At 45.4% G+C, this 13007-nt stretch overlaps 1 protein-coding gene across 8 annotated transcripts in view; it reads left to right on the forward strand.

Annotated features, from left to right (window-relative positions):
• The first annotated feature begins 524 nt into the window (after nt 1–524).
• Nucleotides 525–13007, forward strand: part of sun1 (Sad1 and UNC84 domain containing 1) — a 63962-nt gene continuing 51479 nt past the window's right edge. For 2 of the 8 annotated variants that reach the window (XM_042086725.1, XM_042086729.1), the window contains exons 1-2: nt 3932–4258; nt 4711–4805. In XM_042086725.1, coding sequence (XP_041942659.1) covers nt 4238–4258; nt 4711–4805 — 116 coding nt within the window. In that variant the 5' untranslated portion in view covers nt 3932–4237. Of the gene's footprint in view, nt 823–2076; nt 2348–3930; nt 4259–4710; nt 4806–13007 lie in introns of those variants that run through there. The other 6 variants (XM_042086724.1, XM_042086731.1, XM_042086727.1 and 3 more) reach the window with 5 other exon arrangements.

The raw sequence follows: 13007 nt of genomic DNA on the forward strand, positions 1-13007 counted from the left end.
CTGTCAGCTTGTTTTTCTGGTTTGTATCTTTACTTGTATCTTCGCATTGACATTTTTTTGCTATGAGTGTGTGTGTCTGTGTGTGTGAGAGTGTGTGTAAATTCTGGGGTTTGTGCTATCAATCCATAACTTTCAGTCCTGCGATTCAGTTTCTGGGATGCTAGAGGTGGCCTATTGTGCTTTTGACTAGGCCTACTCAAACTAGGCTACTGCATAGTAGGCTATAGGGCTACAATTCATTAGTCATTTATAGTCTAATTTAGAGTTGTGAATGTTATGCTCCAATTGGCTATGACACTAACTAATGTAAAGTAAGTAAAAAAATGGTAGGGGCCTGGCTTGTTTGGCTTCTGTAAGCCTATTTAAAGCCTATCTAACTCTGAAATGGATCTGGTTGGTTCTGATCCTGTCGGACCGGTCCAGAACCAGTCAAGAATTATAGTCAAGGCCTGTGTGCCACAGTGCCTACGGACAGAATGACTGTACTTCATCCGGCGTAGAAACCCCACCCATCGCCTTTTGTGGTACAGGGAAAAAGTGATGCAGATTTTAGCGGTTCCACCGTTAGGCTGTAGCTTACCATGTGACAGCTCAAATCCGCCGAAACAGACTTCAGAGCTCGTCTCCGAATGATACAAACAGCGAAATAAGCTGCCCTGAAGAAGCGTATTGATAGGCTACAGAGCGGACTTTAAGGAAAAGTTTTGGAGCGTTAAGGAGAACGTATCTGCATGGTGAAACTCTAATAGCTAGCTTATTGGCTTAGTTCTTTGCATCCCCTTGATTTTGAGAAGCCGACCGAATCTGATTGGGAAGAAACAAGTAAGTAACTTAATGTTGACTGGTGAATTATGTCTAAAGTGTGTCGATTGTGGCATATATAGTTTGTGAAAGAGGGGAACTAACTAGCATGCTAAGCAACTATTTGCATAATGTTAGCCTGTTTGCTGGATTAACAAGGAAGTTATTTGCAAGCCAAAAGTAGAGGAATGGGCAAAGTCCGTTTTCTTTGACAGGAACTGACGACGCTTTGTGTTGGTAGCACGCACGTAATAAATCATTCTCAATGGTAACCTGTTGACAGTGAAGCCCGTCTGTCACTACTGTCTTAACGTCCAAAACGCACTGATTGGAAAGAAAAATGATCGAACGCTTGGTTGGTCATGAGAAAGTCAGCAGGCTGTTTGGCTTTTCTCTGTAAAACAGCAGTTTGCTCTCTACAGCATCTGTGTATGTTAATGAGAGAACAGTTTTATGTCATTACTTGTGATTTAATCCGTTTAGTACTGATGCCCATTTCTCTTGCCAACAAAGTGGATTTGCTTGCTGTTTCACATTTCGCGGTAAGGCCACCCTTTTTGGCCGCTGTCAACGTGCTTGTGGTTTGAGAGCTGTGATAGGTGGAAGAGTATTTAGAATATGACGTCACATGTTATGGCGCTCTCTTTTGGCAGCAGGGGGCAGCGTTGTGCTGTGATCCGCGTTTGTGATACATACAAGAGCCCGTCTCTGTACACAGTAAAAGAGTCATTCGGCAAAACTGCATTGTTTACATGAAATGAATCAAATGTTTGGCTGGCACGCTTTTGTTAATATTAGAGACATACAGCAATACACAAGTGTCACTTAGCCTAGAATAAAGTAAGAACAAATTAGGTAAAGTAGTGGTGCATTGTTTAATCTGAATGAGTTGTCATGAGCATATCATTTGAAAATGTTTAATTATAATTAATTATTGTACATGGTTCTGCAGTGTCCAGGTTTGACCTAATAGTATGTACTGGCCACTATATAAGTGAAATGAAGGTTTTATAGGAGGTTATCGTTATTTTGAACACGGGTGAGAAATTGAGGTCCACGCCTCAGTGTGCACGCTAAGGCTTTTTGACTTATGCTGTTTGATCATTCATGAATGTTTTACTTACTTCTACATCTTAACGGTGCTGCTGAAGTCCTGTTTGAAGGGTGGGACACAGCGTCCCCGCTATCCTCCAATAGATTCAAAGTAAGCTTCATGATTGACAATACCAAGTCTGGAAGTGGGAGGAACAACCTCAGCAGCTATCCTTTTGGCTTTGTTACGTCTGGGAAGCCATTTTGGAATTCTGTTGGTAGTCTGAGAATAACAGGCGACTGTCAATTTACAAACTTTTGTACCTGTTCGCGGATTAATTTAGTCCACAAGATCAGCGCTTGTCCTATGAGACTGAACCACTGTTTTCCATCATTTTGACTACGCGCCTTGACATGCGTCAAGAAGTTTGCGCATCTTTTAAGGCTGGATATTTCTTGTCCAACTGGATTACACTGAAGACAACATAAGATACATGGACTTATTATTGGACGGGCAAGTTAAACTATAGTTGATATTGATACTGTTATGGCTTCAATGTAGGCTACTGATACATAGTCTAGATACATTGTGTCAGAACGCTGAGACATTTTTTTTTATTTAGAATGTTCTGTCGCATGCCAGGGAAGCTCCTCTCTGCAGAACCGTACAGCGAACCGAACCACGGGGCCTGGGATTTCAGTCGTGTTCTATAACTGCTGTCTAAATTCTGGTCAAGACCGTACTCTGTCTTGTCTCCACAACAAAACGCCTAACTGTATTTTGAAATAGCCATCATGTGTTGCAAGGAATACACACATTCCCAATGTCAGACAGTTGATCGGGCAATGTGCTGCTGAAATATTGACGTCTAAATATAGCATGCAGCAATATTAGACGCACCGTCGTCTCGATACTTTGTAAATCAGACGTGTACACAAAAACAAGGCATTCAATGTAATGTGATCTCTTCAAGAAAGATAATGCCAAAAACAGACCAATTGAGCAGCAGGAGGCATATATGACTGACGGTAATTTGATTTGAACACTCCGCGCACTATTACAGAACGTGTTGTGCACAAAGGAGCTTAGGAGATTCAGCGTAGCGTAATTTAGCTGAGTGCTACTGACTGTGTTAAATACTTTCAGTTGGGACCGCATTATCATTCGCACTAACGACTCGTATTTATTGAGTGACTGAGTGTCTGTGTGCGTGACCGTGTGAATTTCCCTGAAATGGTTCAGCCTGTCTCGAGAGTAGCTATGTCCTGAGTTCGTCAGGCCTGATGTCCTCACTGGGACTTAAACATGCTAGGATAGGACTATTTTAAGCACACGCACAAAACGGCTTTTTCACTATATTTATATCAGCCTGCGAGAGAGATGACTAGAGAAATCAGCTGATTGCAATCTCAGCGTTTGCTGATGGGACTGCTTAGGTGTTGCTCTGCTCATGTGGGTGAATAGTAAGGCCATGCTCTGACTGCCAGCAAGTATACTTAAGTCTGTAAGCTGTGCCCCTCTCCAATACAGTGGCATTGTTGGCATCTCTTGACCCCTCTTGACCCAGCCTGCTCCCGACCCATACCAGGGGCTCTGGCTACTGATGGGACTGCTGGTTAAAGATTATCACTTTGTAGATTACTCCATGGGCACCACAGTCCTGTGGATTTTTGGGAAAGCCATCTGTTGGTTTTAATCTTTGAACCGTATTGGCTGTTTAGCTGAGTTTTAATTTCTTTATATATATATATATATATAATATATATATTCATTCAGTGATGAAACCATCCGTGTTTTGATTTACCTGGGCATTGGAATGGCTTTCCATCCAAACCAGGCTGTTTGTTTTCATTCAAATACATCAGTGAGAGTGGAGGAAGTGGTGTTGGCCAGGCAGTGTCAGTTGCAGCACTGATAGAGTTTTTGTTGTGATTTGTAGTGCAGGTGAAGAGAGTGTGACTGATTTAAAATCAGATGCCCTCTTCACCATCGGGCATCGCTCAGGGTGCCACTTATGGATCATGCAGCTTATGTGTGGGTGCATCTTATCTATGATGCCATGCATGTGCAGCGGGGGGTCCTGACTGCCACCTTGTGTAATTCATTAAAGCATCATCGGAGTCTTCCACCTGTTGGTGTGTGGTCCGTGCCAGGATGATGCAGACATACAGGTACGTCTGGCATTTTCATGGTGGTGATGGTGCTGTCAGACAAGCAAGCTGTTGCCAGGCGGCAGGTTTGTGTCGACACCGCACACCTGCTCAGGTGAGTTCCCGCCCTCTGCCTACGCTCCACCCTTCCCTGTGATTTTAGCCAATCACAACGCAAAGTTACATTTGAGTCAGGTGTGTGTGCACGGACGAGTGCTTTCAAGAGCCATTTTCTTGTCTGGCCCCGCAAGGGATGACTGCAGTCATGGAGCAGGTGATGTTGTTTAGACTTTCTTTCTTCATGGTAGAAATGTTTGTGTGTGTGTGTGCTGTAGCTTTTGTTTCACAGTGGTATGATTGGGATTGTATATTGGCAGAGATATGGCTATGGCGTATTTAAAAACAGAGTGTGTAGGTGTAACCGTTCTTTTGCTGAAACTCCAGCTAGCCCACACATTCCCAGTGAGACTAGCTTCACTTAGTTTTTGTCTCTGTCAGTGGCAGTAAGTAAAATGCTTTTCTATTAATGGCAGGGTACAGTTTTTATACAAACGTCTCGATGCCTTGGCTCGTGACAGGCTGAACCCAAGTGTGTGTGTGTGTGGGAGAGAGAGAAAGTGTGTGAAGCGTGTGTGTGTGTACGCGTGTGAGAGAGAGGGAGTGTTTTGTGTGTCTGTGATAATGCCCACGCTGGGTCCTAAAGTACCCCTTTGCCCCTCCCTGTAGTGGCACAGAAGAATGAACATGGACTTCTCTCCCCTACACACATACACGCCCCCACAGTGTGCCCCGGACAACACCGGATACACGTACTCCCTCAGGTGAGCCTAGCCTACACGTACTCCCTCAGGTGAGCCTAGCCTAGATGTGCTCTCTAGCGGGCTAGTTTGTTTGGGTGACCGCTCGGAATCTGTGATCATGACCCGCAGGTGTACACGTTCGTCCGTCCAGGTGTGGGGTTTCTTTGACATGACCTTGGTGTTTGTCCAAGCAGTTGGCTGATTGTTGACTTGTGCCTTGGTGAGTGAGAGGCAGTGTCTGGATTAACCCACACAAACACACACACACACACACACATACAAACGCACATAAACTCAACCACTCAGCCCATAGGGTTTGGACAGCCTTGGATTTGTTCGGGATCAGAACCCTCCTCTCTAAGCTGAGTGTGTGTGTGTCCAATCAGATCAAGATGAGGCCTGTGTGTGTGTGCGTGTGAGCGTCTGTGTGTGTGTGTGCGTGCATGCTGTATTCTCGCTCCAGGCCCTCGTGTGTGTGTGTGTGTGTGTGTGGCAGCACCTCAGTCTTCTCACTCTTGTACTGTAGTGTGCTTAACGCCACCTTCACTGCCAGTCAGGGGAAGGCAGCACAAGCAGCTGTTTTACTGTCAAACTTTGGTGCTAAACCTTCGTAATGGAATTTAATGATGAAGGTATTTGGAGTAGTCGCCCCAGGGCTCTGTTCAAGACTCCGTCTGCCAAACTTCTGTCAAATCCCGCACCCCTACTGAGACGTCGGCTAATGAATCACTAATGTGTCAGTGTTTGGGGGTTCTAAAATGTGTCTCTTTTTTCACTATAATTTTTAATTTTGGATTATTATATAGCCTCAATAATACTCAAACATAAAAGATGTCATCCACTGGGACACTAGTACTTGTTGTTGTTGTTCTGAGAAGTGTTTTCGCGCGGTATGGCTGGTGCTCCTCTGGCTCCATGGAGGTGCTGGTGTTGTTTTCTCTTTCGTTGGCCCGTTCTCCCGCGCGCGATTCTGCTGATGACTCAGCCGGGGGGGGGGGGGGGGGGGGGGGGGGGGGGGGAGCGAGCATGTGTGCGTGTGTGGTTTAGAAAGTCAAACAACACACACACACACACACACACACACACACACACACACAAGGAAAGAGGAGGGAAACATTGTGGACCAAATCAGAGAGTTATGTAACTTTACTGCTGGATTCCAGTCTCCCTGCCATGGCTACTCCCATTGTATGGTCATCCTCTGTCTTGTGTTGCCTTTGTTCTCATTGGCAACTGTGCTTAAAATGTCTGAACTTGGAGCTTATTGTGCACTGATCCAGGATGGGGTTAGCTTTTGATTTCCTTTTAGTGTAACATCATGAGAATTCAAACAGAAGACAGTGGCTTTGCCCCCTGATTTGCTGCAGGTCTCTAACACACTGTGGTAGAACAGTAAAGAATCTAAATAAACAACTTCTGGAATGTTCTCATTCAGAGTTTATTTGCATTATGACATTGCATTTGCATTCCCCATACCATGATCTGTGTTTCCCACAGTCCAGTAAAGCTTTATTGTTGTTCAGGAAATGCTAGTATTTCAGAAATGGCAATTATTTTTTTCCACCCTTCATTGGACATGTCTACTACACACTCACTCAATTGTGACATCTACTAGTACACACACACACATACGCTCACACACTCCGATGTGGCCTCCGGCGTTCATGAAACCCCTCGGCTCTCAGGGCTTAAATTTCACTGCGGGATTGCGGGTATTGCGCATAATTTGTTCAAGTCCCGCAACTCTAGCCATCATAATGCGAGAAATTCCCGCATACACTTTTACAGCCTGTCTGATGACGTTAATATAGCCAATCATTAAGTGGCGTGAATGCGGTGCTATTGACCGGACTGATCAACTACCGAGTTGAATTGAACATAGCCTCATGCAGACGCACACACACACGGAGAGAGAGAGAGAGAACCACTTTGCGCTTACGCAAATAGGCTACGCTACCATGGCAAACTTTTACATCTGGAAAGAGCTCCTTGGTAACTATCCTGCTAGCTCAGGTCACGTCAACACTTGATCCCAGAAAGATTGTCTTCGACATGTTAGTTTTTTGAACATTTATTGTATCTAATGACATAGAAAACATAATGATTTGCATACACATACCGCACTATGCACAACTTTTATTCACTAGCGACTATAGCCTAAAACCGTCAGGTTGAAGGGGGGCTAATTACTCCATAGAATTACTCTCACGTATTTTCTTAAAGTGACAGGCACTCAATTACACCTACTCATCAGCAATGTGCACTCAATTGGACCTACACACCACATTAAAGATATGCCTAAGTGTTATAGGTTAAACGTCAATATGAGGCATTCAAATTACTAAATATGTTTAGCTACTAGTAATTACTAGTAAAATGCTATACTTTAAAAAAAATGCATTATTAAATAAATACACTCTATATGAATTCAAAAATATATGATAGAAACATATCACATAAGCTATCATTTTCAGTGTGTGTTTGTGTGTGTGGAGAGAGTCAAGCAGAATCTAGGATGTCCACTGTTGTGAATGATCCCACTACAGTATATATTACTGATGACGTCAGGGTGGTGGGGGCCCCAAAATCAAACACTTTTTTTAAAAAAAGTATCAAAGTATTGAAATCGCAATTCTTGACTTGGTATCAGAATCGACCCCCCCTCCCCCCTAAATTGTGTAAATCCCCCCTACATGAATAACCTAAGGGGGGAATTCCCCCCCATTTTGAAAAATGAATTTTAAGCCCTGGCTCTCATCTTGTGACTGCTGAGACAGCTGGAATGTTCCGGGTGGTTTTTACGGTTTGCGCTCTTACCTGCGTGCCGTCCGTGCTCGCTCCAGGTTGGGAGTGGGAGAGGGGAACGCCACGGCTGGAATGTGGGCGTGGCGGCGCTCCGAGGCGAGAAAGGGAGCGGTGCGTGCTGGGGCCGGGAGAGTTTGGTAATGAGAGGGTGGGAGTGGGTCCTCCAGGGCTCAGCTGTGCTAGGAGTCGGGAAACTCAGGTGGGCATACCTGTGCGGTGCGCGCTGGGGCTGGGGGCCTGTTTGGACATGGAACACATGGGACCTGTAGTTCAGGGAAATATTGAAGTGCCTGCAGAGGTCCCACACTTCTCCCTCCCCCAGTTTAATTTCTCTCTCTCTCTCTCTCTTTCTCTCAGCCTGTTGAGTTTCTTTGATCAGTCTTGATCTGATCAGTTTCTTTGATCAGATCTGTAGCCCTGTACTTTGCACACTCACACACTCACAAACACACACACACACACACACACAGACATACACACACACAGATGCTTCTTTCTCAGACCCACACCCTGAGAAAGAAGGATCCTCTGAGGGCCCTGGTCTTTTTTCAGCTTTTTCAAAAACGGCTGTCTTTAATTTTTATCCCATGAACTGGATCCAGGGCAATATCGTTAACTGCTATATTATCATCTTTAGTCTGATTTAACTAGCATAGCGACTAGGGCTGTCACTTTACGTTCGAAAATCGATTGGACCAACCAACACAAGTTTCGAAAACTAAAATAGGGAATCGATTTTAACCAAATATGTACACTATTAATTTTAAACGAATTAAACAAATGAAAAAGATAGATGTAACAAAACTCAGGAACAAGCAGAAAAATAACAAAGAATTCCGAAGTGCAATAAGCATTGCGAAAGCTAAAAAGAAAATTCCCACCAATTTTACGCACCGGAAACAGCTTTTTCAATCGGCTGCTGTGCTGCTGGTGTTTTGTCAAAAAATTGAGGACAACACGATCAACCTGTGCCACATGAGAGATACGAGTGATGGGCCCTAATAACTTGAGGAGTTCGATATGGAAGCACTTCGGGGTTTGGGTATATCAAACTATGGAGAAGGACAAAGCGGTATGCAAACTGTGCAGTCGTGAGTTCTACGTAGGCGAAATTTGTTTGACATTTCTAATTGTAAACGCAAACACGTTGAAGCCTGCAGTAATGTTTTTCACTGATGTTATGGCAGTCCACTCTGCTTATTGTTTTTTCGAGAATGTTGCACTCCTGTTTGTCATTGTGCACAAAACTCGTGGATTGTCCTATATTTGGCATTAAAAATTGAAACGTCTTTAGACATGAAAAATCGATTTTACAATCGATTCAATGAACAATTATGTCTCAAGAATCGAACAGGATTTTTTCACAAAAGTAACAGCCCTAATAGCGACCCAATCTGATTTAGCTAGCATAGCGACCCAGTCTGATTTAGCTAGCATAGTGACCCAATCTAATTTAGCTAGCATAGCGACACAATCTGATTTAGCTAGCATAGCGACCCAGTCTGATTTAGCTAGCATAGCGACCCAGTCTGATTTAGCTAGCATAGCGACCCTGGGGAAGGGACCGGGGCTGCCCACACTATGACCTCCTTCTGTGCTGTGCCAGGTTACCATGCCGACTTTCAGCTGCAGCCCACTCTAACCCATTTGAGTCTCCTGTAGGCCTACGGCTGTTTGCATTTTGCTGTGTAGGCAGTTTTTTTTTGTCAGTGTTCATAAGAAGATAAAGATGGATGACCTTGTGTGTGTGTGTGATTATGTGTGTGTTTGTGTGTATGTGTGGGGGGGGGGGCAGAGGGAAAAAAACAGCTGTCGAAAAAAGCTGTGACATTGTCACCCAGTTCTTGCAGCATCAGCTCTTCTGTTTAAGTGTGACGTTAACTAGCATTCCCAATATCTGAGCCATTTTCCTTATTCATTAAAACAATTTTTGTTGGTTGTGTCTTGGAAAACCTCTATGCATGTAGGCTCATATATGAAACTTGTGTGTGTGTGTGTGTGTGTGTGCTAGCAAGAGACATTTAATGCACAGTGTGTGTGCAGGCTCCACTGTTAGCGGTGATTAGCAGAAGTTAATGAAAAAGCCGACGTCTTGGGTTTGATTTAAGGCGAGATTAGTGTAGGTTAGCAGGGGCCGCCGACTCAACCGCCGTGGGGTGAATGTGCTGCTGGGTGTGATTGTTCTGCCAACACTTAGGAGCTATTACACACCAGCGGGGAGCCCGCCTCTGGGTCTCTCACACACAGTCACTGAGGAGGGGTGTGTGTATGTGCGCGCCTGGGTCTCTAACAGTCACTGTGTGTGTGTGTGTGTGGGGACTTCAGTGAAAAGTTCAGGGTAACTTTGAGTGAGAGGGGGGGTCAGGTGACAAAAACCGTTGGGACATCTGCTCCGAGTACTCAGAGCTGACAGAGAGAGAGGAAGGGAGGAGAGAGGGAGTGAAAGGGAGAGAGAGAGAGAGAGTGAAAGGGACAGAGAGAAAGAGAGAGGGAGGAACAGGGAGAAAGAGGGAGTGAAAGGGACAGATAGAGAGGGAATGACAGGGACAGAGGGACAGGGAGAAAGAGGGAGTGAAAGGGACAGAGAGAGGGGGAGAGAGGGGGAGAGGGAGAGAGGGGGGGGGGAGTGAATGGCTGCTGTGTGAGGGAGTGAAGGGAGAGTGGTGCAGAGGGGGGGGGGCTGCAGAGACCAGCAGATGTTTCTCATGTTCTGGGAACTTTCTCAGCAGACACTAACGTCTGCCAGGCTGCGTTGCTCGTCCTGTGACCGTGTCATCCCCGTTTTGTAATTGCATAGCCAGTAATAGCCAATCGTCGTGCCAGGTTTAAGGTCCTTGCAGTGTGGTTGGAAAAGCAAAGCTGAAACAGACCCAGTAGTGTCCAGTTTCTTCCAGGCAACTTGATACTGCTCAGTCATATGACGTTTCCCCTCAAGGTTCCTCTTATTCCTGCAGGAAAAAATGTTCTAGTTGTTTGGTCACTAGCAGAGGTGACGTTGGCGGTAACGAAATCTGAACACAGATGTAAACAGCAATGGGTCTCAGCTGGATGTTTGTGATCCAGTCCCCTGATATTATGCATTAAAGATATGATATGCATTATGCAAAGAGTTTAAACAAGGCCAGTGTACGTGTGAGATGTGTGACCTTGCAGTGTTTCCCACAGAATTGAATTCTATTTGTGGTGGTAGGTGACGGAGGGTGTTCACAGTTTTGAACAAATTTGCGCAACGTGGTTATGATGCTAACAGATTTAATCACGATTTAACCAGTCGTCTTCTATGCCAACAACAATCCTTGCAGGATTTGTTTTCTTTAAACATGCATGCAGGTTTGTTGAGGGACAGAGACACAAGGAGAGGCTGTGCAAAGGTTCACATAGCTCTACAATGAAAGGATTTCATTCAATTTAAGAGGTACAACATGGAAACTTATTGTGTGGTGGCTGTCTGTTTACCTGCCTGCCTGTCTACCTGTCTGCCTGCCTGCCTGTCTACCTGTTTCTCTGTCTGTCTGCCTGCCTGTCTACCTGGCTCTCTGTCTGTCCGTCTGTCTGTCTTGCTCTCTGTCGTGCCTGTCTGTCTGCCTGCCTGTCTACCTGTCTGTCTGCCTGCCTGTCTACCTGGCTCTCTGTCTGTCTGTCTGTCTTGCTCTCTGTCGTGCCTGTCTGTCTGCCTGTCTGTGGGTCTATCTGTCTATCTGCTCTCCCATGCAGAGGCCCCTTTGCAGCTCCTCCCTCTGTCCACAGATTTATGGGCTCCCCCTCACGGGCTCCCAAGAATGTTGGAGGGGAGTGCTAGATGTGCGTGTGTGTGTGTGTGTGTGGGGTGTGTAAGAGAGAGCGAGAAAGGGCTAGGTGTGTGTGTGTGTGTGTGTGTGTGTGGTGTGTGTGTGTAAGAGAAAGCGAGAAAGGGCTAGGTATGTGTGACATAGAGAGAGAGAAAGTGTGCGTGTGCTGGTGTGTTTTTCATTGAGCTAGAGAATGTGAGGATGAAGGGCAAGTGTGTGTGACGTGAGGGGGAGAGTGCACGTGTGTATTTGTGTGACGTGAGAGTGCACGTGTTTATTTGAGCATTAACGCGTGTGAACTTCCTCTGTGCTGAAAACCAGCATGAAACTATGGATCGCTGTTATTCACTTGATGGTGACACCAGCTCTTGCCCACATCAGTATCATATGCTCATTGGATCCCACAGAGGGAGGCATAGGCACTGCACGTTTACAGTGGGAAGGAGTGTGTGAGGGTGTGTGTGTGTGTGTGTGAGTGGGACCATAGGTGACCCTGTGACCATAGATGACCAGCTGTGGGGTAATTGGTCTGGGTAATTAGCCTGGACAGTGACGAAGAGATCAATAGGCACCAGTCAATTATTAAGCAAAGATCAATATGTAATAGACGACTAACAGCATAATCAATAGTTTATTATTGGTCAGTTACTGTGTGTCGGCATGCAGGACGCTAGAATGTTACTGTTGCATGTAAGATCTGCCTAAAAAATAGACTCAAAAGCTATTGCAATTTGTTGTGTTGTGTCTGTGATGCCCTTTGACATTAGATAGATATAGCCTCGGTTTGTGTCTCTGATATTAATACACTCATTTAGTGGACTTCAATGAAGATTTGTGCATTAAAATCGTCCACAGTTCTGTTAAAAAGTTGTTGATATTTGAACTCAACAGCCAGTCCCTCCCTCCAGCTATCAGCCAATCCCTCCAACCCTTGCCTCTGAAGCTCATTGGTGATTGGCTGGAATGCATGTCTGTTTATGTGTCTGAATAGCCTAGTTAAATCTGACTAGTGTACTGCACTAGTCTGCTCCTTAAATATTTTAGGCAGCCCCAAAGCAGACCACACTGGCTGTGGACACACACACTTACGTACACACACACACACACACACACTATACACAGAATGGTGGTGGAGGGGGCAGTATTTAGACCCCTGCATGTTCACAATAGCGCATGTTGTCATCCATAGTAAATGTCACTGAGGATTCCAGGGTGCAACACACACACACACACACACACACACACACACACACACACACACACACACACTCTCAAATGCAGTCAAGGCACCCAGCCCAGAATAAGATTCCAGAGCTGCTCTATATTTCATAAACTGTGTGTGTGTGTCGGGTCAGTTATTCACAGACTGAGCGGAGCTTCACGCTTTTTTTTCTCTCACACACAGCTGCTGGGTGCTGCTCTAGTGGTGGCTGGGTGCTGCTCTAGTGGTGGCTGGGTGCTGCTCTAGTGGTGGCTGGGTGCTGCTCTAGTGGTGGCTGGGGAAGGATGTGTGAGTAATTATAAAAGCCTCTCCTACCAGGTACATGACAGGCCAGGTCAGGAGGAGTGCTCTTTTTTGGTGTCTGTGTGTGTGTGTGTGTGTGCGTGAGCGTGTGTGCGTGTGTGAGCG

This window comes from Alosa sapidissima, chromosome 3 (genome assembly GCF_018492685.1).
Source record: "Alosa sapidissima isolate fAloSap1 chromosome 3, fAloSap1.pri, whole genome shotgun sequence".
Taxonomy (NCBI): Eukaryota; Metazoa; Chordata; class Actinopteri; order Clupeiformes; family Clupeidae; genus Alosa; species Alosa sapidissima.